Raw genomic sequence first — 27,572 nt, 5'->3', positions numbered from 1 at the left:
CTCTTCTTCATTGGGGCCCTGAAAAATGCAACTGCCCCATAGCAACTGCTTGGGTTGGTTTGCAGATGCACTGGCAGAATATGAAGGGAAAAGCTAGAAAATAATAGATGATGCTCCCCCTGCTCCCTTCCCCCTGGTGCACCACCAAAGATTGCAACAGAACTATGAGACCCGCATCTTCCAAAGTTCCTAGGAAGTTCTTTAGGGATCATGTGCTGAGTTTCCACCCAACAAAGATGGGGTAGGGGCTGCAGCCAATTCTTGTCTGCAATCTCTGCGTGACGGGTGTTGTGGGAGGGGGAGAGTGCAAGAATTACAACGATGACAAACACAAGGAGAATTGTGGAGCACTTTTAATTTGCAATGTTCCATATACATGATAAATAAACAGCAGCAGTGGGTGTAAACACGTTGAAGAAAACTGGCGTTCCCAACCCTACTTCTGGGAACATTCATCCCCTTTGACTTCCTGCTCAGGCTGTGCTAAACAGGGAAAAACCCGTTTCCCCTTCTCAGTTCTCCAAGCTGCTCCTTGGTTTCCCCTCCAAACCCTTTCAGGCAAAAAATGACATTTTGTGGGCACCCTTGTTTCCTGCTACAGAAGGAGCAACACAGTATTTCCTTTGCACAATACGACTTTATGCTAGCATGTACCCTGGCCTGACCTTTTGCATTTTTGTGATGACTGCGATGGCTTTTAGCAAACAAAGCTGACTGATGAAATGAGAAAGGAGCAACTTCATGATGATTCTGAGTTTCTCGGGCTGCTCTTTTTCTCATGCCTCTTCCTTTCCCTCCTCCCCACCTTGGGAGGTTCTGGATTGTGGCTCTCATCAGCTGGCACTGTGCTTTCTGCAGCTTCTCCACGGCTGCTCCTTCTTTCCCCAACACCTTTGCACAGCAGAGGCAGATGTCCCCAGAAATGGGGCCAGCCCAGGGAGTTTGCCTTTAGGTATGGGCTGCCCCTGTTTTTCTGAGCCGCAGAGACCATGCCACATGGGGAAGAGAAGGGAGTCTCCATTTGCAGGTGCTTGGTAGACTTGAGGTGGGAGGTGGGTTGTCCATGCAGGTCACAGCAGCAGGGGACAGCACGAGGTCATCAGCAGGGGTTGAATAGGGGGCCACAGTTATGGAAAGGGGAAAGAACCCAAGGCAGGGCTCCTTGCAGTTCTGTCTCTTCTTGGTTCGAAATGGAGGAAGCTGCCTTATACTGACCTTCTGCATGCAAAGCAGATGTTCTTCCACTGAGATACACCCCTTCCCCTAAAGGGGAGCAAAAGGCATCACTCAGGAAACACCACCCCAACATCCACTCCACTTTCTTAGTCTCTCTAGGGTGACACAAAATCTAGGTGGCTGAATGTTTGGCTAAAATAATTCAGTGCTTCCTCCAGTGAAGGAGGAGAAGAAGAATGCAAGAAGCCACAAGCAGCTCCAGATTGATGCTCCCCCTGTCAATCAGGTTCTACAGTTTTCGGAAGTTGCTCAGGTCTTCATCCCCATCAATTTTGAGGCCCTGGAGCAACGGGAAATCTAACAGGGCCCTGTCCAGGAAAACGGCATCCTCCTGACAACTGTAGTCAAGCTCTCTGTTTGGATGGTCGCTGTGAAACCACAGGTTCTCATAGGGCTTTGGGCTTGGTGTCCTGTCGCTTAGGAGGGGCTGCGTGGAGTTGGAGCGCGTGTAGAAACTGGGCGAGGCCTTCTGTTGGCTGCAGTAGCTGTCCACAAACACCTTTGCGTACTGGACAGACTCTGGGCTGTTCATGTAAGAGGCTGGCACTGGGTCACCAGTTGGCAAAGTGGTCTCAGCATTAGCCATATAAGATTCCAAGGAAGCTGTCATTGACCCATCCTCCAGGGCCTTAGCAGGCTCCCCCTTCCCACAGGAAAGGCATTTCTTCTCATCCGCTTCAATCACCAAGATGGCCGAAACAACAACAGGGCTGAGCTCGCACGACTTTGGAGCCTGGAGGATCTCCTGGGAAAGAAGGCAGTAGGTCAAGTTAACAGCTAATGGCCACAGTACAGGTCACCCCGCTGTTGGGTGAGAGGAAAGGCCCATCATCCCTTGAGGTGGAATAACCATCCCCGGTGAGGCCTCAGCATCAGATGGTCTCTGAACATGAAGGCTTTGCAGTGTTCTTCCTCATAGCTAGAAAACTCCAATAATCTTGGATTCATCCATGTATTCATCTGGACCAGTTGTCTCCAACCTGGTGCCCTCTGGACACTTTGGACCTCCACTACCATCAGCATAGCCATAAGATGCTGGCGCCAGTGCTGGCTGCAGCTGATGGAAGTTGTGGTCGAATTCGGCTTGAAGACAGGAGGGTGGCAAAGGCTGACCTGAGCCAACAAAGCACAGCTGAGGCCCGTGTCCTTAAACATCCCTGGTCTGCGGCTGCTGACCTTTGGGGTCAGTATGTGGTGATAACTAGCTGTGGCTACTACACGATGTGGGGCTTGTGATGTGCAGAACTCAGGGTGGGTCAGGACAGAGGGGCTGCCCATGTTCCCAGCCATGCCACCTGCCCATGACTCACACTGCAGGTGAGATGTGTGTAAAATGTGGGTCAGTATTCCGAAAGGCCTACGCAGGTAGGGGAGGAATAGGAGGGGCAGCAGGCCAAGCTCAAGAGATTCCACCCCCCACACTACATTTACCTCTTGCAGGATGGCTGGTGCCCATTTGCCAAGGCTGCTGTTGGCTGGGTCAGGGACGCTGGGCCAGAACTGGGTTTTCATCCTGTGGGTCACGTGAGAGAGAGATATCTGGTGAGACTCAACATCCCAGGAGGTAAGTGTTTAGGCTGACTGGACATCCCACAAAAGGCAGGATGTTATTGCTTTCGCTGAGTCAGCCTGATTCCCATTCAACCACTAAGGGCCCAGCTTATTGCTCCGCCTTTAATTCCCCATTGTCCCACCCTCTCCAACTACTACTGTCCCACACTTTCTCCTCTCTAAATCCTGACATTCGCTATGCTTTGAAATCCAAATAGGAGAGCAACATCAATTGCATAGGAAATCTCCATCCTTTGAAATCCACACTTATCTGAATTTTGTGATGTAGTTATCCACTCAAACAATGTTCACAAAAGTGCATAAAAAGCTCACACAAAAATGAATATATTAGTGAAATTAACATACACAAGTGCATTATATTCTTGCACAAATGTGTACGCCAGTCAAAAGAGTACAGTATATAAAATATGTTTGTTAGGAGAAATTCATATTAAAATGCTGATGAATTTTAATGAGGATTTTTTAAATTGCAAATTGCTGCAAAATGTGGAGAACTGAACTTAAGATTGGGAAAATGAGAAACCTAAATAAGTGAAATTGACTGTTCCTTCCCTCCCTACTCTGAGTCCCGACTCATTCTTTCTCCTTGTCCTTTGCTTTCATGCTCATTCCCTGCTTCTTCCCTACTTACATGCCAAGCCCTGGTCTCTTCCTTTCCTCCTCCTGCAAATATCTCACTTCCTATCTGAGGCCCTCTGGGCAACAACTCTGTTTCCTCATCTGCTCTCAGAGATGATAAGCAGGATGAGTTCTGCAGCTCCTCCCAACACTCACCTCTTGCTCTTCTGAAAACAGATGACCAGGACAATAATTGCCAGCAAGAGGAGCCCAATCAGCATGTAGACAAAGGGGAGGTCCATGTCATCTGGAAGAGAGAGATCACAGAGGAGTAAGCCCAGGTGATAGTGGTGGCATGTTAAGAGGACCTTCCGCATTTGGGGCTGGAGGAGAGAGAGGAAGATGGGGTGCACTTGGACTTGTTCAGCCTTGCAATGTGAGCCACAATGCATGTCAGGAATGTGCTCCCCCCGAGTGCAGCAAAAGAGTCAGCCTCAGAAATTGAGCTAAGTGAGCAGGGGGCCGACTCTGCAAATAAGAGCTGGCTGTCAGAGTCCAGAAAGGGCAGTCTGGCCCCACTCCTTCCCAGGGAAGATGCTGTTAGCTCCCAAGGAGAGGAAGAGTTGGAAGGTGGCCAGAGCATTGCCAGGCAACCAGCAGATAAGCCAGAGTCTGGGGCTGTGTCTTCTGGGAGTGGGGAGGAGACAGGTCAGCCATTCAGTCCCCGTACTAGGAGACTGGAGAAGCTCAGAGAACAATGGAAGGGAAGGAGAAGATAGGTAGGATTTTGGCATTCTTTCTGTTGGGGAAGGGGCAATGATTCAGACTGATCAACTACTGTTAATGAGAGCAGGTGGGAAGCTGTGTTCTGGATGTGTTTTTCTTGTAAATAAACTTACATAAAACTGACGGAGAGTCCTTGCTGCTTATCAGGCTGCTTGCCTGCCAGATCGTTATAATGCAGCCAGTTCACATGTGGCACTCTCCCCTCCTGGGGTTTCCAGCAACTGGTATTCAGAAGCATTGCTACCCCCAAGTGCAGAGGCAGAGCACGGGGACAGCCCACCGCCCCCATGAACCCAGCCCCACCCTCCGTCTTATGGTTCTCCTTACCAATCGCCTTGGTATAGAACGTGAGGATGGTACCGTTGGTGCTCCCACCCACTGTTGAGGCCATGATGTGCACCCTGTACATTCTGGAAGGCCAGAGACCCACGATGGTGAAGGTGTCGACTGAAGAGTTCACGACAGCACCTAGGAAAAAGGCAGTCATGTTTAGCCCCCCCAGGGTGAAAGTGTAGCTGAGGCAGGGGGCTCTGAGGCCGGAGGGTGGGTGGATTTCACAAAAGGCCACCTGGCAACGCTTCGGACAATGTGGCCCCTAGTCTAACCTATGAAAGCTGGTGTCACCGTAAATTTTACCAACATGACTCATGTTGTTCTGGCCCAGTAGGTTTTAGAAACTATACAAAACCCTATTCAGTGGAAGTTATAGCACTGTATATGCTTTGATAGGCAGCCTACATGTGAAGGGATATAGAAAGGCATAGAAGAGATTGTGAAAGGATGTAGTGAGGAGAATCTGCTTGCTCGGACTGTATAATGTGTCGAGATTGTGCGGGAAAATCTCACCCTTGAGGTACGTAGCCCAATAGTAAGTAGGCACCCTGTCCTTCACTAAATCAGACATCCAGCTTTCCCTCCAAGAACTGGTTCACCCACACTTCTGTTTCCCCCGCAATTTCTTCCAATTTTCTAGCCATGGGTCCAAGAGCTTTCTTTTTTTGTCTCACTGCTTTCTTCATGAAAACCTGCAGTTTATTGCTGAATCAGAACGAACGCCAATCTGCAGCAAACCCAATCGACGTTTGTTCCAACTGAGCAGTAAAAAGTGGGCTTTTCTGAGGAAAGTGGCAGGACAACAAAACAAAACAAAAACAGAACCTATCAAATACCTGACTAGAAACAAACAGAAGTGTGCACGAGCCCTATGTGATTTAATTTCTACACATGCGTAAAACTAAGGTAAGGGAAAGCCTCAGTATAAGCCTGGGTGGTTTATAGGCTGGTGGACTCCACTTCTGTGGGCTTTCCAGAGGCTGCTGCTACAACCAAGGAATTATCCACACTTATCTCTTGCCCCACTCATTCCAGGCACAGGCCTGTGTTTAAAAGCTCTGTGTCTGAGCATCCCCTGACCCCCAGAGCTTTCCCACAACACCTGCTCTTTAGCACTCAATCTGAGCAAACAGTAGTAGCTCCAGAGCAAAAACAAAAAACGGGCCTTTGGACATGGAGCTTTAAAATGCGGAGCATGCCTAGAAAGAGCAGAGGACAGGTAAGTGTGGATAAGCCCCAGGTAAAGTTGTCTTAAACATCATAATGGTGGGGCTGTTGAAGAAATCCACTACACCTCCAGGCCTGTTGACCAGAGGTGAAGTTAGACACCCAGCCATCTGTGCAGCAACGCAGATCCCTTCTTCCAGCCCAACTTGAGCTCTTCTTGTACACTGGCCGGGCAATTCAGGGTCCTCCCACCCATTGCTGGGGGGATATGAAGTGACACAACTGGGAGGGGCTGAATGTATGGGTGTGACTCACTTTTCAGGTCCTCGTTGGTGCCGTTCCAGAAAATGGTGTAGTTGGTGATGAAGCCATGCCGCTTTTCAACCGGGATGGGTTCCCAGTGAAGCTGAGCTGTGGACTTACTGATACTCCCCGGGTGGAGTTTGGGGGTGTCAGATGGAGCTGCAGAGGGGAAAAAGGGGGGTTATTACTATTGCCACCAGCAGACCAGGGTCACCAGGAGGCTGCAGGGGGACTGATGGGTTTTATTAGGGCAGATGCACAGCATAGTTTTGAAGCACATGGCTTTTCCCAAAGAATCCTGGGAATGGTAGTTTGAGTCCCAGCTCTGTGAGGGAGGGGAAGACTACAGTTCCCAGGATTTTGGGGGGAGAAGTTAGGCACTTTAAAGGCACATTGGGTGCGCTTTAATCACATGGTGTGAATCCAACCTGAGAAAGGCAATCTGGACCAAGGCTTGCTAGGAGTCATCCCTGGAAGCTGCTCTTAGCTCTACATCTCAGAAAGATAGTCCCTGAACATGTGCAGAGTATCTTTCCAGCACCACTGTACATCCACAGGCACCCCCTAACTCAATCAGAGGAAGTGGCATCCAAAAAGGTTTAGAGTTAACTCAAATAATAGCATGGGAATTTATAATTTTGGAAATTAAGTTGTGGGGCGTGAATATCGGGGGGGGGGATCCTCCAAGTCTAAGGGGACCATCCAGAGATGTCTTTGCTATGATTCATTTGTGTGTTCTCATGATGGTATTAGGGCAGTTATAAGCGATTCCAATAATCTTTGGGGCAGACATACTGCTTCGTTTCCAATCAGTGCATATCAGGGGGTGGGGCTTGTCTGGCTTTTGTTGCACAATAGCGCAAGAGTTTCCCTCTGCCTCCAGACGGCAATAATATGGTAACACTGGTCAAGCTCTGCAGCACAACTAATAAAGCAGAATGGCGTGTGGATGGTCAAACATAAATCCACAACTAATGCACTATTATTGTATCAATTACAAGCTGCAGAAAAGAACCTTCCCCCTGCAACTACCCACATCAGTCTGGATGGTTCCCAAGATGCTGAACGATCCAACAGTTTTGTTGGAAGGAAGATAGTTTTATGCATCTAAATAAGACTGCAGATCCCCAGATGATGGCAGCTGAGCAGAAGCAGGGGGAGGCCATACCTTTCTGCCTGGTGTAAACTTCCAAACACTGGGGCATCCCCACTCTGTCCCTGTAGAGTGGGTAGATGGAGATGTTGTAGCGTTGAAAAGGTTTCACGTTTTCTGAAAGAGATAAGGGGAAGGTTGTCCGTGGATGTGAGAATGGGAGCCAGAACATCAGAAGGTGAGCTGGTGACTGGGCCTGAAGAACAATCTGGGATGATATGTACCCATTTCACAGAAAAGAGTGTGGAGGGACTCTCAGCTCTCCTACCCCACTAACGGGCATCCCTCCTCTGTCTCCCAAGTGGCTCTTCCAATGGATGAAAGGGCTCCAGCCCTCTCTCCCCCTCTCACCTTGGATCAGAGCATGTGTGACGGTACCACTCTGCACTTTGGTCCATCGCATGTTGTTGTGACCGTGGTTGCCGTCGGATGGGTCTTCCGCCGAGGTCATGCTGCGCCACTCGATGATGTAGCCCCTGGCTGGTGTCGCTGGGGGATCCCAGTGCACCCAGATGCTTGTCTCGTTGTGAGGGGAGGCCTGGAACTTGGGCACGGGTTGACCTACGGACAGTATCAGAAGATGCAGGGGAGATGGTTAGAATTATAGGCAAGAGAGCATAGGAAGGCAAACTGGTGATGGGGTGGGGGGAATCATAGAGTGATGAAAATGACCCCAAGGGTCAGAATCACAGCTTAAGAACCTCTGACAGATGGCCACCCAACCTTTGCTTAAAAGCCTCCAGCGAAAGAAGACTCCCTCAGAAGGTGGTGGACTCTCCTTCACTGGAGGATTTTAAGCAGAGGTTGGACGTCAGGGATTCCTCAGCTGTGATTCCTGAAATGGCAGGGGGTTGGACCAGATGATTATCAGATCCCATTTGACTTTACAATTCTACAATTCTGTGATTCTAACTCTTGAGGTAGCTTGTTCCACTTTCAAATGGCTCTCATGATCAGAAAGGCAGCGGACTGTCCTTTGTTGGAGGTTTTAAGCAGCGGTTGGATGGCTATCTGTCAGTTGTGACTCCTGCGTTGCAGAAGGTTAGACTAAATGACCCTTTGGCTCCCTTCCAACTCTACAATTCTACAATTCTATACGATCTCCACACAGTACATACGTGTGCTTGGAGATGGCAATTGGCCTCTTTATCATTGCTGTGCCTTAGTCGTGAAAGACCTATGCAAGACCTCAGTATAAGCTTTTTAAAAATTCTAAAAATCCAAAGCACAACCCCCTTTTGCCCATTTCTCCCATCCTGTACCTATCTTTGGAAAATCTTTGGATAGTTACAGAAATACCTGTGTGTGTTCTCCAAAGAGAAGATAACGAATGGAGAGAGAGAGAGAGAGAGAGAGAGAGAGAGAGAGGGGAGTAATTGAGGTGAGGGGCTTGCTCACCCACCCTGATACCCTCGGTCAAGTTGCATCCATTAGTGTGGATGGCAAGCAGTAGAACAGAGATGAATATCCAGGATGGGAAAAAACCCAGAAAACTGTGGCACACAGAAAAACCAAGCCCCAAGACTTGTGGAGAGGGAAACCCAAAAATCCTGCAGCTGGCAGGGAATACGCTCATATTCTTGAGACAGTGAATGTATTGAAAAAGGTGTGTAAAAGTGACTCTTTGCAGGAGAGCTGTCCCCAGGTTGAGGAGGCTCCTACCTTTCTTCTCAGACAAGTAGACTTCAGTGGGCTGAGATGAGCCTTTAGCGTTGTAGGCCATGAGATAAATCTTCTGGGTTCCAAGTGGAAGTGAGAAAGTGCAGCATGTCTCAGAGGTGTTGCACAGTGGCGATGGCTCCCCGCTGTGCCGCCGGGTGCTGAGGGTGGCCATGTAACCCAAGATTTTCCCATGGGCCTCATTGGGTTTCATTGGCTGCACAATAAGAACAGAAGAACATAAGAAGAGCCTGCTGGATCAGGCCCATGGCCCATCTAGTCCAGAATCCTTTTCTCACAGTGGCCAGCCAGATGCCCCAATGGGAAACCCGCAAGCAGGATTCAAGCACAAGAGCCCTCTCCACTCCTGTGGTTTCCAGTATTCAGAAGCATTGCTGCCTCCAGCTGTGGAGGCAGAGCAGAGTCATCATGGCTAATAGCCCTTGACAGCCCCCTCCTCCATGAATTTGTCTAATCCTCTTTTAAAGCCATTACATTTGGTGGCCATCACTGCATCCTGTGGCAGCGAGTTGCATAGTTTAACTATGTTTAGCTGCGAGACGAAGTCCTTTCATTTATCTGACCTGACCTGAATCTCCCAACATTTCTTGATTGCCCACTTTACTGTAAGGGGTTGCTTGCTTAATGAGTGAATCAAAAGTGCACATTATATCCAACATGGGAGGGAGCAGAAGACCCTGGATTAGCCTCTTGCACCTTATGACGATGCCTCCTAAGACTGCAAGACACAGATCTCATGAGGGCTTCTTCCCTTTCACAAGCTGGTGCCCTCCAGATGTTTTGGAATGGTCAGATTGGAGCTGATGTGAGTTGTAGCCCAAAACATCTGGAAGGCACCAGGTTGCGGGAGGTTGGTTGGCCTTGAGGTCTGCAATGTAGTCCCCCGCCCCTCACCTTCCACAACAGCTGCACTTCCGTTCTTGCCTCTGCCTCCCTGGTCTTCACTTTCCACCAGGCATCAAGCTCTCCTGAAGGCGCTGGAAGAGAAAAAGAGGCTTTGGGTCCATCTACACTGGAGTTTAATGTGAATTTGAAGTTGCTTGTGTCTCTCTTCTTTTTGTTGTGGTAGGGTCCACACCGTATCCTCATTAAAGTGGCAGCCCACACTCCCACCACCGCTAAATTTGGACTTTCCCATCCATGGGAAGAAAATTCAGTATAGGCCCAGGCTGTCTGAAGGACCATATTCTCCCATACAAACCTTCCCTGGGTTCTGAGATCTTTAGGGGAGACCTTTCTCTTAGTCCCAACACCATCATAGGCACACTTGGTGGGGATGTGGGAGAGGGGCTTCTTGGTGGCTGCTCCCAGACTCTCAAACTCCTTCCCTAGAGATGCTAGACTGGCTTCTTGTAGTCCTTCTACCGGCAGCTAAATACCTTTTTATTCCAATAGGCCTTTGGGAACTGACTCTTTTTCAATAGCTTTTAATACTGCTGTGCTCTTTTATTATCTGTATTTTAACAGAGCTGGTTTTTTATATTGTCTTAATTCTATTAATTATTGTTATTATTAATAATAATATCCTGCCCTTCTGTCAGATCAGTACTCAAGGCACAAATTAAAACAATACAGATAAATTAGGAAGTCTAAAAACATATGGAAGATAATTGTTCGAAAGTAATTAAACTCTTATCTTTTGTATGTTTTTAGCCTTCCGTATTTTATCTGTGTTGTTTTAATTTGTGCCTTGAGTACTGATCTGAAAAAAGGAGATTATTATTAATAATAACAATAATAATACAAAATTGCAAGTTACCTGACTGTGGGTACACTAAACTGCCTTGTGTGGGTGGCTGGTTTTTTTTTTACATGTGTGGTGGAAAGTGATCCTTTCCTGGGTGCTGCCTTTCATGACACCCCTGACTTCCATTTTGTTTCTGTCAGCCCAAAGGAAAAGAGGTAGCCTGTTGTTTTTCAATGGCTGTTGCTGGAGGTACCTTGGTGGTCCTTTTATTTTTGAAACTGCTCTTGAACAGAACAGCTGTACGAAAGCATGGGCAGATAAACTCTTTCCCTCCATGGTTTGAGGCCGGATCGGTTCTGAGGCTGCCTCCCAGCAACTCCTCCTGGCTCACTCAAAACCCTTCAACAGCACAGGGAACGGAGGAACCCCTGGTTTCTTATTTGGATGAGCTTCTCAGTTAAGAGCTTAGGAGGGGCTCTGGACTAGCCCCCTGCCCTGCTTCCCCACAGGATTTCGGAAGAAACTGCCCCTCCGTTCCGCCCACCTTTCTCGTGGGTGGTGAAGTTCACCATTGGACTCCAGTCACTCCAGTAGCCGGCTCCACCAAATCTCTGGCAGCGCATCTGGAAGTGGTAGAGGGTCCCAAAGAGGAAGCCGCAGTGCCGCACACGCCACACTTCCTGCCTTTCCCAGGTGGGGTTGGTGATATTGTGGACCTGGGGGGTGAAAAGCGAGAATGAGAATGAGCTGTGATTCCTGTATTGCAGGGGCTTGGACTGGATGGGCCCCTTCCACCTCTACAATTCTACAAAGAATATGCAAAATTAATGAATGTTAAAATGTCTTGGGTAATGCAAAATAGAATTGCAGTGACAAACAATTGGATACGAAAAAGAAAAAAGAGTTAAAGAAAGTGTTTATGAGAAATTGAAATTAGGGGTTGCTGGAAGGATTTAAAACAGGGATGCAGAAAGGGGAGGTATGGGGAAGTCGGTGAAAGAAGGTTTTAGGAAAGAAAGGTTAAGAAATTATACGTGTTTATATGTTTGTTTGTTTGTTAATGTATTGTGTTGTTTTGTCTTTTAATATGTGTTGAAAAACCAATAAAAAAATTTATAATAAAAAAAATACAATTCTACAAAGAATAACAGCCAATCGTCCAAGGCTGCTGTGCCATTGGCTCCTTGGGTGTAGGGATGGAAGGATCTGCCAGGTTCACTTCTCTCCCTTTCTCATTTTCCCAATCTGAATGCAGCTCTCCAGTAATCTGTGCCTTAACAAAAATCCTTTTTGGAAATCCTTAAGTGTTAGAGTAAGGTTACCAGATGTCCCTGTTTCCCAGGGACTGTCCCCAGATTTACAAATCAGTCCCCTGACAAAATCCATCCCTTGCAACTGAAGTTGAAAAGTGTCCCTGGATTCATTGAAAAAAATCTGATAACCTTATGTTAGAATTAGAGTGAAAATTTATCCTACTAAACACACTTTCTGTCTGCAGTTTTGAGTAATGTACACACTTTGTAAGCACTTTCCCCTAAAATAAAGCATTTTTCTTTGTGGTTTTCACTAATATATTCTTTGTAATTAACACTTTCCCCTAATAAATGCATTTTGGTAAACAATGGTCAGTCGGAGAACTGCATCACAAAATCCGGATATGTGCAAATTTCAAGGTTCTCATATCGTTTCAGAAAGTGCAAATTTAATAGATTTGGCTTTCAAAGTGAATGGAATAGAATTTCTCCTTGACCCCTGTGTTCAGAGCCCAGCCTTCACCAACTCTGTGCCCTTGGCCAGCACAGCCATGCTGGCTAGGCTGATGGGAATTATAGTCCATAAAGGCTCCATTGGCTTGGGCTGGTGATGGCTGCAGTCCAGAATGGCTGCCTTGGCTAGTGTTGATGAGAGTTGTAGTCTGGAACATCTGGAGGGCATCTGATTCACAAAGGCTGCCTCAGACATCACTGGTAAGGTATGGTAAGAGAGCACGAGCAAAGAGGAGTGACTTGCACCCTTGATGTGCCAGTAACAGGGGAACTAGACCACTGCAAGCCCCCAACCAGGCTGTGCTTGGCAGGGTGACAAATCGTAGCTAATTATGGGTGAGCTGATCTGGAGGAAAAATAGCTCAGTTGCACATTTGCTTATTTGAACAGCAGGGCTACAACTGGAGCAAAAGAAAAAGCAGCAATAGAAGCTGGCAGGGCCAATACGAAGCTGATGAGCCCCTGGCTTGCCGGTTGCCAGGAAACAGCCTGGGAAAGAAGTGTGAAGATAAGGGACCAGGTGCTGTGTGTGTGTTTTAGGGATGATGGATGTGACACAGGACAGGAGCGAAGGAGAACAGGTATTCTTCCATCTTGTCATTATTCTGGTCTCAGGCGTATCAAGAAATACCTAAAATTATTAAACCTTCTGTTCACACTATCATTACTGAATATGTGGATGGACAACATGAAAACTTGCTGCACTAAAGAACTTTTGACATGGATGCTACCAGCAGCTAGGATCCAAGCACCCAGCAATGGAAAACCCTGAGAAATCTATATTTGTCTTTTTGGTATAAGAACTTATGGACTTCATATATTTGCATGTCTCCAGGGGGCTGGAGGATTCAGAACACCTGGTGGGACTTTATTTCCTATGCTTCTTAGAAGCTCAGCATCCACCATCCACGTCAGCTTGGGAAATATGCCTTGATTTATATTGATGTGCCAGCATTTCTTCCTCTGATTATTTATGGTTTGTTTGCTTTGCATACTGTATGAAGTAATACCCTGTTATTGCACTTTCAGGTTGGTAAATATGGGAATAAATGAGTAAATAAAACAGTCATCAAGGGGTTAACAGCAAAGCCAAGGACGTCCTGGGAGTTGGGGGTGTGCTTTCTCTTGCATCAAAAAGCTGCCCTTGAATGAGAGCTAAACCCCTTCAGCAATGGAACTGGGTGTGTGTGCAGCAGGAGGAGGCCTGCTTTGATCTCCTGGCTCTCTGTTTGGAAGAGATACTTGAAGTGTAGGTGGGTTCCCATGAGGCAAGACACAGCAATAACAGCAAGAACCTTTACTGAACTACATAACTGGGAAACAGGGGCAAAGCAACTGCTTATATACATTCCTGAAAGCCTGGGCCACTCCCACTCCCAACGTGATTGGCTGTCCAGACTTCCAAGCTGCGAATCACGACTCAGAGTTCAAGGGCCAATGGCAGAGGCCCAAATCCTGAAATGTTCCATGACTGACATCATGTATTGAATCAGAACACAGGGGCTCAGGCTCAGAATCCTTAGTCCAGACTGAAGCTCAGGCAAACACAGATCACTGAATACTCACCAGCTTCCACTCCTGGTCACCCTCTGCCTGGTAGCTTAGGTCACATAACTGGTGCATGTGCTCGCTGTCTCTCCCTGCTTCCCACATGACAGATATGCAGTCAGTCTCCTCGGGGATGGACTGCATGGCGTGGATGGTTGGGGGGTCCAGCTTGGCTGAAATGAGAAGTGCAGGGCAAAAAGCTAAGGCAAGGGCAGTGGTGTGTGTGTTAAAGTCTGATCTTGAAGGTCTGATCCAGCCAGGCTTTTCTTCTATGGCAAGCCTCAGCTAGCATTTGCATCTTTCATTTCCAAACTCCCCACCTCAGGCAGAAGCGCTGCAAAAAGATGCAAAGTCAGGGCAGACTCCGCTGCCTCTGCCTCCACACACCTAAATCGATGGGGTCTGCACACAGCGGCTCAGAGCCCACTTCTCCCAGGGCGTTGTTCACCGACAGCCAGAAAATCATGGGGTGGTAGAGCAGGAGGTTCTCTCGGCCGATGGTGCAGGAGTTCTGCCCAGGCAGTGGGGTGCAGCTTGCGGGGACGGCCTCTGTGGGGACTTCACACACACCCTGGTTCCTGGAACACCAAGAGAGCAGTCAGTCAGTGGCTGCCAGAGGAGGAAGTACCTTTGACTTCTCTGTGGTCCCACCATGCGCAGGGGTGGGTGAAATGGAGCACTGAACTCCACAAATCAGTGCCTTAATGTGCTCGTGCTGGGTGACTCAGTTCAAGGAGGTACAAAACTGCCAAATTTTACAGACCCTCTAAGTATCCCTATTTTCCAGGGATGTCCCTGATTTAGAGAAGCCACCCTGGTTTCTGATTTGATCCCGAAATGTCCTGCTTTTGCTTAGGATGTCCCTATTTTCATTGGATAAATGTTGGAGGGCATGGAGTTACTTGACCCCTGAGCTGTCGGAAGGCAATCCTGTATAGGGAAGGTTTACTTTTTAAAAAAAGTTTAATGTTTTATTATGTTTTTATATACAAGGTTTGACCATGTGAATGGTCACAGAAATCAGCGAGAAATATTTGAACATACAATCAGCATCGGAAACCCATGAAATGCTTACAAATGTGTACGGCGATGAAGCTGTAACTCGAAAGACAGTGGTTTAAGTGTTTTCGTGAAAGGTGGCAAACCATCGAAGATGACCCTCCGTCTGGCAGACCATCGACGAGCAGAACGGCGGCAAATGTTGACAGAGTTCGTGAGTTATTGATGTGGGATCTGTGTTTGTCCCGGAAGAATTGCATATTCCGTGTGAAATAGTTACTGAGGTTACTGAGTTGTCCCACCCTCCATATTCTCCTGATCTGGCCCCACTGGATTTCTTTCTTTTTGCGAAACTGAAATCTGCACTTCCTGGTCACTGACCGTATTAAAGATATTTGATTTTGATTTGAAATCTGCACTGAAAGGCCACAGATTTTCCAACATTTCACACGTCCAAGTTGCTGTGATGAGGGAACTGAAAGCAGTACGAAAAGAGGACTTCTCCAGAAGTTTCCAACAGTTCTATGAACGTTGTCAGCAGTGTATTGTATCAGAGGGGGCCTACTGTGAAGTATGTTCAAATATTTCTCGCTGTCCGATTTCTGTGACCATTCACCAAACTTTCTGGTCACACCTTGTATGTTGGAAGCTGCCCAGAGTGGTTGGGGCAGCCCAATAAGATGTGTGAGGTATAAATAGTAAAATTATCATTATGGAATGAGACGTCCCTATTTTCATCAGAGAAATGTCGGAGGGTATGATTTTACAATCTTCATTCTCATTGTCTGGCCACCAGCCCAAACTTTTGGCATTTCCCATAAGATGATCTGTCAACTGGCCTAGAGGTTCAAAGCCAGGGTCAGAATGTGGGAGACAAAGTTCCCCCACTGCCCCCACTCCACACTATTAAAAAAATTATATTTCCTTACCGGTATCCCTTCAGGGCCACACTGACTGGGAGGAAGCTGTCTTGCCCAGGGTCCCACCGGCACGTGAGGTTCTTCGTGGTGACATTCATAACGCAGGTGAGGTTTTGGGGTTGTGCTGGAGGATCTGAATGGCGGGAAAGGGGGACAGAAGAAGAGAAGGAGATGAATTGCATCCCTGCATTCAGTGGGTCTGAACTGAGATCTGCATCTGCCACCCAATGAAATTTGAATTCTGTGTTTGAGATTTGTCTCTGATATTTCACAGTGGACATACAATGGAATTTCAGACAAACACTTCTTTTCCCAGTAGCAGCACTTGAGATAAGGCAGTTTATAAAATTACATATTTGATACCTACCTAAAACATAGCAATCAACAGATGCCAATAAATCTAAAGCACTGGAATGCTATGGGGAAAAATAAAATGCAAAACTTGGCTGGTAAAAGATAAGAAATGTTCCCCATTTTTTAAATATTCATTCTGGTTCTGTCAGAAAGGAATTGTCATCCAGGGCAGATCAGTTAGGGACCCTGGTAATTTCTCCCTTCAACTGAAGAATACAGCTTGGCTCATTTACTAAAATCCTCTGGAACTATCTGCTTGGGATATGCTGCAGTCTCATTTGCAATGGTTTCCACAATAAGAATATGGTTGCTTTCCAGAGTTTTGACTAGAGAGATGGTAGAGTGGATCACATCACAGTAGACCCTTTGCTAACTTTGCAGGCTACCAGTCAGGCTCAGCCCAAGATCTTTTGCTGCCTGAGGCAAAGGGGCCTGATCCACATGTTGAAGCTGACCTGACAGGCAGCCAAGTCTTCCTTCAACACTAGCAATGGGACAATGCCTGCCACCCCACCTGTGGACAGCAAACTGTAGGGGCACATACCACTTTAATCTCTGATGCCTCACCGCCACTGTCCACTCACCAGGGTTTGCCACCTCACTCTGCCTCTTGGTAGGGCCGGGCTTGTTACCAATTGGCTTCTGGGTTCAATTAAAGGTGCTGGTTTTGACTTTTTAAATCTTAAATACTCTGGGACTAGAATAGCTCAAGAAATGTCCTACCTCCTGACAATGAACACTTAGTTCTACTTCAAAAGACTCACCACCAGAGAAGACGCAGGCTCTTTGGGGGGTTGTGCTGCTCCTAATCTAGGGTCAGCTTCCTAAGAGAGGTACTCTCGGCCCCCATTGCTTCTTTTTAAATAATTTTTGTTAAATTTTCTGTTTTACAATTTAAAGTAAAGTAAAGGGTAAAGGGACCCCTGACCATTAGGTCCAGTCGTGGCCGACTCTGGGGTTGCGGCTCTCATCTCGCTTTATTGGCCGAGGGAGCTGGCGTACAGCTTCCGGGTCATGTGGCCAGCAGGACTAAGCCGCTTCTGGCGAACCAGAGCAGCGCACAGAAACGCTGCTTACCTTCCCGCCAGAGTGGTACCTATTTATCTACTTGCACTTTGATGTGTTTTTGAACTGCTAGGTTGGCAGGAGCAGGGACTGAGCAACGGGAGCTCCCCCCGTCGCGGGGATTTGAATCGTCAACCTTCTGATTGGCAAGTCCTAGGCTTTGTGGTTTAACCCACAGCGCCACCCGCGTCCCTATGACAATTTAAAGTACCGGTACTCATTTTTACATCCTTAAGATATCAATGACTTCTCTTTCCATGGTTCATTCTACATATCATAAATCCCTGCATATTTTACAAAAACTATACCATTCAGTATTCCATTATTACATCCATCAAAACTTAATTACACTGTTGAATTTATCTTAATGTTGCTAGCGTTTTCAGCTGTACACAGTTATTTCCCATAAATTCAATAAACGTTTTCCAATTTTCTCTAAACATATGTTGTTCTTGTTTGCTTATTCTACATGTTAAGTCTGCAAGCTGCGCATATTCTATCAACTTAAGTTGCCATTCTTTTTTGGTTGGGACCTCGCTTGTTTTCCATTTTGGGGCTAACAGAACATGGGCCGCAGGAGTGGCATACATAAGCAACCTTTTATGACACCTGGGAATTTAAGTCTGAATTATTCCCAACAGGAAGGATTCTGGGTTTTTTTTTGGGAAAGTACTTTTACATATTTTTTCCAATTTATTATGGATCATTTCCCAACACTCTTTTACCCTTCTACAAGCCCACCACATATGAAAGAACGTTCCCTCTATATCTTTGCATCTCCAGCACATCTGATTCAGTCCTATACATCTTAGCAAGCCTACTTGGAGCTAAATACCATCTGTAAATCATTTTCAAGTAGTTCTCCCTTTAGTGTAGAGGTTTTACCCCAGTTGACTTTTCTGGGATTCCCTTGTTAATGAGGATTTATTTTTGCTGTGGCTTTTTGGAAGTTTTGCACCGATCATGATTTTACTGCTTTTATCATTGTAAACCACCTTGATTCTTTTGTTAAAATGAATGCCCATATATATCAAAGATGCCTCCTGCTCCACATCCCTTGCTCGGCAGCACCAGGGTGCACTTACATCCTGCACGAATCTGGATGACCTTCATCATCTGTGGCTTCTGTTTCCTCTTTACATAGCAGCTCAAAGTGGTCACGGTCTCATTGATGGGCCCGATGGTGATGTTGGAGACTTCTACCCCATTGTGTAAACTGTACTGGGTCCCTGTCAGGAACTCTTCGTCCAGTTTCCACATCATCTGGATTTCTTCATCGTCTCGGATGAGGCAGGAGCTTCTCCATATGGTACAAGAAGCTCTTGCTGTGGCTCCGAAGAGAACCACTGGGGAGTCTGTGGTGATGCTGCTGCAGGCCAAGGATCCTGCTGGGCAAGGAGAGAAAGACTTATTGATTTATTATTGATTTATCCTATCTGTATCCCACCTTTCCTCCAAGGAATCTCAAGGCGGCTTATGTAGTTCTCCTCCTCCCTGGTTTATCCTCACAACAACCCTATGAGGTAGGTTAGGCTGAGAGAGGCAGTGACCAGCCCAAGGCCACCAAGTAAGGTTCATGGCCAAATGGGGACTCGAACCCTGGTCTCCTAAGTCCTAGTCTGATGCTCTAACCACTATGCGACACATAGGCTTGGGAGAGCACCATGGCTCTCACCAAACCTCAGGGAAGGAGGCCTCACAAATCCACCTGTTGCCACAGCTGTGGCAAAATGCACTACTACAGCTGTTTGTGGTTGGTGGCACATGCAATTGTGAATACTTTGACACAGCTGTTTATTCTATACTGTTAAGTATTATGATGAATTGTATTTAAGTACCCCTTTTTACTCTTTTGTACGACTCCTTTGGAAAGTGGTGGACTCTCTTGCCTTGGAGGTTTTCAATGAGAGGTTGGATTATTTATGTGTGATTCCTGCATTACAGGAACTTGGGGGTCCCTTCCAACTCTACAATTTTATAATTCTGTGCTTATGTAGTACAGTGGTACCTCAGGTTACATACGCTTCAGGTTACATATGCTTCAGGTTACAGACTCCGCTAACCCAGAAATAGTGCTTCAGGTTAAGAACTTTGTTTCAGGATGAGAACAGAAATCGTGCTCCGGTGGCGCGGCAGCAGCAGGAGGCCCCATTAGGTAAAGTGGTGCTTTAGGTTAAGAACAGTTTCAGGCTAAGAACAGTGGCGTAGCGTGGGTTGTCAGCACCTGGGGCAAGGCAAGTAATTTGCGCCCCCTAACCCGTGGATTTTAGCACTCAAGTCTCTTCCGCCCCCCCCCCCAGATGTTGCGCCCGGTGCGGCCGGCCCCCCTGCACCCCCACGCTACGCCACTTGTTAAGTACGGACCTCCGGAACGAATTAAGTACTTAACCCGAGATACCACTGTATATTGTTTATTATATTGCTGTGTTGTCAAGCAGCCTGTGGCCTTTTAAAAAAAGTTAAAGTTTTTTTGTACTTTGTTGTAAGAAAAAATCTATGATTCTATTAAATGAAAAGAAAAAAAGTAATCAGCTGCAGATCACCTGTTGTTTGATTATGCCCCACATTGGCCCCATCTAGACAGCAGAATGACAACCTACCTCCTGGGAGCAGAAAGAAGCTGGCAGAGCATCCCAGAAGCAGCATCATTTGCCCCCTGGACCAGGGCTTCTTAGGGCTTGCCATGGTGGTGCTCAGGGTTCTGTCATCACCTTGAATCCAGAGAGAAACACTTTCAGGCACTTAGAACTTTGAAATCCCTTCGTGACACTATGGCGGGGGAGGGGGATGTTTTCACCTCACGTGATTGGCAATAAATGCTGCCAGTCCTAAACCTAGGTGGGATTTACCTTGGAGGAAGGGGACACATCTAATAAGAAGGTGTGCAGTTAGAATTTCACCGTCTTTTGTATTGCACAAAGAGGATTATCACGAGGCATTAGCACCAGATAGGCAATGTTCTGGGCTGCTCTGCGCCCTCTGCGTTTGGTTTCAGGCATGCCAAAAATATCCATGACCTGGCTTTAGAAGTTCTGTGTCCCATCTTTGGGACACAGGAAGAACAGAAGACGCAGAGGTTGTGATGAGACAATGCAGTTGCAAAGTTTTGTTAATCCTTAAGACTGACATAAGCAGTGGGACATTTATCCAGCTGTGTTAGAAAAGTTGTTGTTTCTGTGTGCTAGCAACTCTCATGATCAATAGTTTACAATTATAGAGAGCCAGATTTAGCCAAACAGGTTTTTGTGTATGTGTCGTTAGGAAAGTGCTGGATGAACAAATTAATAACAAGAAGGCTTATGAACACCCCACAAGCAAATAAATATAGATGCAATTCTCCAGCCAATGTGTATAAAAATACATATTTTAGGTGAAACTTCAAAATTTTCACTTATCCAGATTTTGTGAAGCAGTTCTTCAACTGGCCAATGTTTACCAAGATACATTTATTAGGGAAAAGTGTGCAAAAAGATGCATGCATTAGTGAAAACAGCATAAGCTTGCATTATTTTTGGAGAAAGTTTTGCAAATGTGTAAATTAGTCAAGACTACATACAAAAATGTGCATATCAGGATAAATTTGCACTAAAATGCTGACAGAGGGTTGTAGCCAATGTCAGTTCTACTCTGAGTAGAGCCTTTGAAATTTAGGAATGTGATAAATGTCGGGTGCATTGATTTCAGTGGGTCTCCTCTGATTGGGACTCAGGGCTTATCCATGCATTCTTTTGTCCCTCTTTTTTTAAAACAACAACAGCAGCTGCAACAACATAAAATCAGAATGGACCATGAGGATCATCTAGTCCAATGCAGGAATCTTCTTTCCAGAATTGTCAGAAGGTCAATCAGACAATAAAAACCTCTTACTATTTGGAGATTGGGGTGGCATGTAACAACAGGGATTGCAGCTAACGTCATGTTCATGTATTTTAAATTTTAATGTATTTTTAATCATTGTTGGAAGCTGCCCAGAGTGGCTGGTGAAACCCATTCAGATGGGTGGGGTATAGATAATAATAATAATAATAATAATAATAATAATAATAATAATAATAATAATAATTTGTACACAGCCTTATTTTGGATGCTATCCAATTAATCTCTGCTAGAGCTGCCCCCAGATAGCTGTACTATACAACAAGAAGGATACAGTTTGAGCAGCAGAAACTGTTAATATTGATTCGAATGAATGGTGGTCTGAAGTATAATAAAGTGTCTTTCTAGCCCTGCAATGACCAGGCAGGTGAATTTTTAACCGCCTCAAAATAAATGCGCCACAGAGAGTTTTTGCAAAGATAAAGCCAAAGTATTTAAATGGGCAACACTGTTCAATTATACAACCGCTTATGCTGTGTATGCCTTTTGATGCACACCAATTTAGTCAATATAATGAGCAAATTAACCTCTCTGATTGCCATAAATTCCAGATTTGGAAAATAATAATCTCACACCTACTTAGGGGAATGAAACAGGAGCCACACCATCTGCAGAAATCGAGCTGCGTGTGCGGAAAGGGAGAAGAGAGCTCCTGAACGATGTCATTTATGTAGAGATTAAGGGGCTAAAATGCAGCCTTGTTTTACGCCACCCTTGATATCAGTACTGAATCTGAAAGGCAGTTTGCAAGTCCGGTTCAGATGTCGGCATCAGCACCGGAGGAGATCTGTTGTGTAAGAAGGGGCAGGTGTTGATTCGCTGTTGGTCAAGTGAATCAAAGGCAGGTGTTACATAACCAGTGCAACACACACACACACCTTCCTGGTGGGGAGCTAATGTTCTCCACTACCCTTTCCACTTTCTTTTGGAGATTGTCTCTATTTTACATTCACATCTGCACCACACATTTATAGCACCTTCATACCACTTTAACAGTCATGGCCAGTGGCGTAGCGTGGGGGGTGCAGGGGGGGCGGGCTGCACAGGGCGCAACATCTGGGGTTAGGGGAAATCCATGGGTTAGGGGGCGCAAATCCACGGGTTAGGGGGCGCAAATTACTTGCCTTGCCCCGGGTGCTGACAACCGACGCTACGCCACTGGTCATGGCTTACTCCAAAGAATCCTGGGAAATGCCATTTATTAAGGGTGCTAAGAGTTGTTAGGGGACCCCTTACCATAGCTGTCGACTTTTCCCTTTTCTTATGAGGAATCCTATTCGGAATAAGGGAATTTCCCTTAAAAAAAGGGAAACGTTGACAGCTATGCCCCTTACAGAGGTACAATTCCCAGCCCCGTTAAATACTTCCGCTCTCAGGTTTCTTTGAGGATGGGGCAGTGGCGTAGCGTGGGGGGTGCAGGGGGGGCCCCGGCCGCACCGGGCGCAACATCTGGGGTTAGGGCAAATCCACAGGTTAGGGGGCGCAAATCCACGGGTTAGGGGGCGCAAATCCACGGGTTAGGGGGCGCAAATTACTTGCCTTGCCCCGGGTGCTGACAAGCCACGCTACGCCACTGGGATGGGGAAAGTAATGACTGTGAAAGTAGTATAAGTGTGCTATAAATGTATGGCATGGATGTGACCTTTGTCTCTCAATCCCAGGTGTGGGAGGGTTGTGTCTGGTTAGGAAGGGAAAGGCACTCTTCACATTCTCAGAGGAATTCCCTGTTGCTGCTGCAGAGCTGAGCCTGGGATGGAAAGCAGGGCACTAATGCCTTTGTTGAAGAAGGCCTTGTAGATTTGTAACCCCCCGTCTGTCAGAGAGAAGGGCTTCTGGGCTAGGCTTCTTCCTGACCTGCTAGTTTACTATATGCAGAACTTTGTGTGTGTGGCATTTAATTGTGTGGGTCCCCAATGCTGTTTCTGGGGCGGTGAGGGAGGCCAGACACATGCTCACCTTCTTGGGGAGAACTAAGAAAAAAAAGGCTAGACGAAAACAATGAGTGAATCACTGATACTGGGATAGTTCTGAAGGCCCTCCCTGGTGAGCTGACAGGTAAATTAGGGATTGTCATACTATGCCTCAAGTCTACAACTCTCTGCTCCATTTATCTTTTTTACATTAGTTATAGCAGAAAAACAACTGCTCTGAGCTCCTCACTTCTTTGAGTGGAGAAAAGTTCCAGGCACTGTGCTGCTGGATTTAATTAGCTGAAGATGAGAAAAAGTATCAGGTGCTTTGCACAATTTAGCTTATTTGCAGATATGTAGTTTGAACATTTTGGAAGAAAACTAAGGACACTTCTACAACAACCCCACCAATCCTGCATCACATTCTGAGCCTGCTGTTGTCAGATCCCTGACACCTGTATCTGTTGACGCTTGTAGCAAAACTAAATTGTGCTGTCATAGAACTCAGAAGAAGAATCTAAAGTGCCCCAAGCTCAGCTGCTGTGATGGGTCCATCAGAATGGCTAGTTCTTCCAGCAACAGATGCATGTCTGAATGCCAAGGATAAGGCACAGGGTTGTGGCAACTTCACAGGCATAAGGCTAGCTCACAGCTAGGGAAGGCTGATAGAAATTTGAGTTGTGACTTGGTGCGTGGGTTAGGGCCCTATACTTAGTAGTTCTGTGGGTCGGTAGGCTAGGATCACCACTCTTAAATAACAACTCTTGCATACTTCAAAAGAGGCAAAACCCACAGGCCACCACTCATTCTTTAATGCCAGGTCTGATTGGCCTAATCGCTTGGGTACCCCACAACCATGACAAGTGGCTGGTTTCTGGAATGGTGGCTGATGTTGTGAGCAGTCATTGGCTCCCTTCATGGGTGGGTGGCATCTACAGAGGGACAAGTCAGTCAGTTTCAGTTCATCTCAGTGTCTTGTTTTCCCAGTCTTAAGTTCAGTTCTCTAAATTTTCCATGCATCAGCTTGCGATTTGGGGTTTTTTAATACAAAATGTCCTCGTGGAAATACACCAATGCTTTAGTGTGAATTTCTCCTAATGTGCACATGGTTTTCCCCAATCTACACATTCTTGCAAAAAAATTCTTATTATAGCATGCATTTCTGTCTGTTATTTTCACTGATATATACATTTCAATGTATTTTATCCCAGAATATGCATTTTTGCACACATTACTTGGCTGGAGAATGACATTGCAAGATTCGGAGAAGTGCCCATTTCAAAGGGCAGCTTCATTTCGTAAAGGGAGCTTCGCCTTTAAGTGAGAACGGAATCAGATTCCTCCCTCATCCCATTGGCAAAATCCTTCACTGGTGGGAATAAGTGATCTGTCCAGGGCATGCCTGCTGCTTTCCTGCCATTTTTGTCTTTCCTAGTTGTGTGTTTTCCTCTTCTTCTTTTCCCAAGCAAGCGCTAGATACAGCACTGGCCTCTCTCTGTTCCCAACATAATGCAAGCATAGGATTTAACAGCAATCAAACTCCTGTTTGGGGGCAAAGGAGGTACACCCCAACATTTGGTTGGAGGTCCCACTTTTGTTCCCTATTAGCCATGGAGTCTAAATGGAACCTCCATGTGCTGGGGCACTCTGCCTTAATGCCAGACAATGGGGACAAAGGGGGAAATGGTCATCCCCTCAAAGTTGATGGACTACATGGAACTGGCGGAAATGACCGGCAGAATCCGAGACCAGGGAGAAGAGTCGGTGGAAGAAGATTGGAAAAGATTTAAAGATTATTTACAGAAACACTGTAAAATTAATGAATGTTAGAAGGATGCTGGAATGAAGTTATATGGCTTTAGCAGAAATGTTATAAAGAATTAAGTAAAAATAGATTGTTAATGGGCCAAAGGGGAAAAAAGTAAGGTTAGATAGTGTTAAGATAAATTATAGGACAAAAATTGAGAAAGATGGAAAGGATTTGCTGAAATAGCTAACTGAACTAGAACACAAAAAAGGGAGGTGTGAGGAGGTCGTTGAAACAAGTAAATGAAAGATAAGATATGGAAATATTGGATGTGTTTTTAATTGTTTCTGTTTTTTGTTTCTGTTTTGTCAAGATAAGTAGTGTTTTTTGTTTTTCATGTATTGTATTGTATTGTTTTGCTTTAACTTTTTTCTTCTTTTTGTAATCTTGAAACTCTTAATAAATATTACTTAAAAAAAAAAAGAGAATTCTGGGAAACGTAGTTTACCCCCTGGCAAAGCTACAGTTCCCAGAATGCTTAACAAACTACAGTTTCCAAGGCAAAAGAAAAAGAAAAAAAGAAATGGTCATCCCCTCAAGCCTTACTTGTGGGTGCTGAGGGGTCTGGACTAGACAGTTCTGTGACCTAGCAAGACCATTCTTCTGATCTCTACCCCACAACTTCATTCTGGAGACGTTTCCATCACAAGCAGAGCTGTCCTGTGTCCCACATATCTGGAGCAGAGTTCCAACTATCTCCTGGTACAATGTTTAGTTCTACATGTCAGCATTACCCAGCACCAAAATGCCAGCTGGCCATTCTTCTTTGGCTGGGCATTCCGACCCACAACTGGCACACACAACTACCACCTAACAGAGGAAGAAGGGGTAATAATGCCCCGTGAGCCCCAGAACATATTTAGGACGACATTTTCTAACACAGCAGACCCTGGACAGGGCAAAACACAGTCATAATCTGACGACACAACTGAGCACATGGCCCCATGCATTGAGTGGCAAGCAATTAAAAAATAAAAAATATCTGGGATCCCCAGAACTTACCTCTGCTTATTTTCCACTGACTCTCTGTTCATTCTGGGAAATGGCGACGCTGGAGATTGGAGTGGAATCACCTGCCAATGTGCTGCCTCCCCTCAATAAGTTTGTAAAGAGAGAGTGGGGGAAACACACAAAATTCTGCTTCCCAGCTCAAGGACTGCCGTTACTCCGCTCCTCTCTCTCGCCCTCTCAGCAAGGTAATTGCAAAATGCTTCTCCAAAGGCGTTATCTGCCCAACAGTGTCTCTCAGGAAGGAAGGAACTGTGTGGCTGGCACACTCACACACACATGCCACGCAGGGCTGGGAGAGGCAGCCCCTGCCTCAACTTCCCCAACCTTCACAGCTTTATAGGGGCTTTGCAATGTGCAGGTGGTGTGGCAATCTCTATCACCTTTGCTGTCAGGCAGAGACGGCTCAGAAACTCTCAGAGCAGAGACAGCCGCATGGGTGATCTTCGGGAGGTGGGGGGCAGAAAGGTGTGACTGGGCCTGGCTGTGCAGCCCAGTAAGGTCTATTAGGATTTAGACCAGTGGTCCCCAAACTTTTTTGGGCCACTGCCCTCTTAGTTCCATAAACTCATCCCCAGTGCCCCTTACCATACACTATTAAAAAACATAATTCATAATAGTTTGCATGACCCACAGAGGAAGATAACAGCACAATAAAATTCAAAGCAGTCACAATTAATTGCACATTTATTCAAAATCCAATTAAAACCATTTTGTTTAATTCAGTCAACAGATCCAGTGATAGTCTGATAGTCATTTACACCTCCAGGAGCCCCCTGCTACCCTTTTGGCTCTTAGTGTCCCCCCCAGATAATCCCACAGCCCCCAAGGGGGAGGTACTGCCCACTGACCCTGCTCTGTTAGCAAAGGGGATCAGGAGTAGTTTATAAAATAAAATAAAACTGAAGTGTGCAGATGATGATTAAAAATCGCCAAGAGACTCACTTGATAAAATTGATTCGGAACTGTGTGTTGGGCTCCCTGCAATCTCTCCTTAGCCTCAGAGCTGTTGTTGTGCCGCCCCAGAAAGCTCCCAAATTGCAACTTGCTTGGGGGAAGGAGTCGGCCACAGAATGCTGAACAGCAGGGCAGCTTCTGCCAAAATAAGAGGGACATCAGTTTGGCATGGAGGACTTGTTAAAGAGCCACGAGTCCCGGGAGGGGTGGGGGGTGATGAAAGTTGGAACGTATTCTGGGTCCCTGTCTTTGGTATCCTTCAGTGCTTGCAACAGGTCAAAGAATAACATATTTCTATTAAAATGATAGAATCATGGAAATGTAGAGTTGGAAGAGACTCCCAGAGTCATCTAGTCCAACCCCTGCAATGCAGGAATATGCAGGTGGCCCATATGGGGATCGAACCCATGACCTTGGCATTATCAGCACCATGCTCGAAGCAGCTGAGCTGAGCAGTAGAAAATAGTATCTAGGCTTCATTACAATATGACAACACCTTACATCCCTTTAACTAGAGGGATTTCAACCTTATGTGATTGAAGGCTGGCTGGTTGAAATTATGCAAGTTAAATGCAAACAATCTTGAAAGCTCTTTTTGACTGGCATTTCCCAGCATGGAAAGATATTTTCAGCTCTTCCTTGCTGGGGGGCGGGTGCTCTGCACATGGGTTCTCGGATGCTCCTTGAGATTTTTCAGGGCCATCCAAGTTCCTGCGAAATCTCACATGAGCATCCCTAGGCTTCCAGACCAAGCACATTGAGAAGGCCATGCTGCCCACCCCAGCAAGGGGGGGGGGGGGAGCTTAAAAGCTCAAAAATGGTACCTGCTCAAAGTTCAGATCCAAGGATGCTCCAGTGGACAGAATGGAGGGAATTTGGAGCTTGGT

At 46.2% G+C, this 27,572-nt stretch overlaps 1 protein-coding gene and 1 long non-coding RNA gene across 7 annotated transcripts in view; one reads left to right on the top strand and one right to left on the bottom strand.

Moving 5' to 3' along the window:
* The window catches only part of LOC310767883, a 936,392-nt gene that overhangs the window by 599,244 nt on the left and 309,576 nt on the right, over positions 1-27,572 (top strand). The gene's annotated exons all lie outside the window — the stretch shown is intronic.
* On the bottom strand, positions 336-26,779 carry CSF3R (colony stimulating factor 3 receptor). 6 transcript variants are annotated; one of them, XM_083625184.1, is made up of 17 exons: positions 26,674-26,779; positions 25,723-25,813; positions 19,728-19,838; positions 18,213-18,515; positions 15,718-15,841; positions 14,177-14,367; positions 13,808-13,962; positions 11,020-11,191; positions 9,683-9,765; positions 8,771-8,984; positions 7,460-7,669; positions 7,124-7,225; positions 5,968-6,114; positions 4,480-4,620; positions 3,583-3,673; positions 2,668-2,749; positions 336-1,981 (listed from the first exon to the last, which is right to left on the bottom strand). In XM_083625184.1, exons 3-17 carry the CDS (start codon positions 19,810-19,812, stop codon positions 1,466-1,468), a joined length of 2,616 nt encoding a protein of 871 aa, XP_083481310.1. In that variant the 5' UTR covers positions 19,813-19,838; positions 25,723-25,813; positions 26,674-26,779; the 3' UTR covers positions 336-1,465. The 6 variants fall into 6 exon arrangements, with proteins under 6 accessions (XP_083481310.1, XP_083481309.1, XP_083481312.1 ...); XM_083625183.1 differs by lacking the exon at positions 26,674-26,779 and having other exon boundaries at positions 25,723-26,232; XM_083625186.1 differs by lacking the exon at positions 26,674-26,779 and having other exon boundaries at positions 18,213-18,512; positions 25,723-26,232.

The sequence above is a fragment of the Podarcis filfolensis genome, assembly GCF_964270895.1.
Source record: "Podarcis filfolensis genome assembly, chromosome: 8".
NCBI classification, from domain to species: Eukaryota; Metazoa; Chordata; class Lepidosauria; order Squamata; family Lacertidae; genus Podarcis; species Podarcis filfolensis.
Note: the sequence above shows the minus strand (reverse complement) of the source record. Positions and strands in the feature narration are given on the sequence as shown.

Excerpts from the sequence above, each read along its gene's own strand:
- CSF3R (XM_083625184.1), bottom strand. The coding sequence starts at position 19,812 with ATGGCAAGCCCTAAGAAGCCCTGGTCCAGGGGGCAAATGATGCTGCTT. Across the intron at positions 11,192-13,807 it reads GTGACCAGGAGTGGAAGCTG|GTCCACAATATCACCAACCC; the intron begins GTGAGTATTCAG and ends TTCACCCCCCAG. Across the intron at positions 9,766-11,019 it reads CTTCACCACCCACGAGAAAG|CGCCTTCAGGAGAGCTTGAT; the intron begins GTGGGCGGAACG and ends TTTCTCTTCCAG.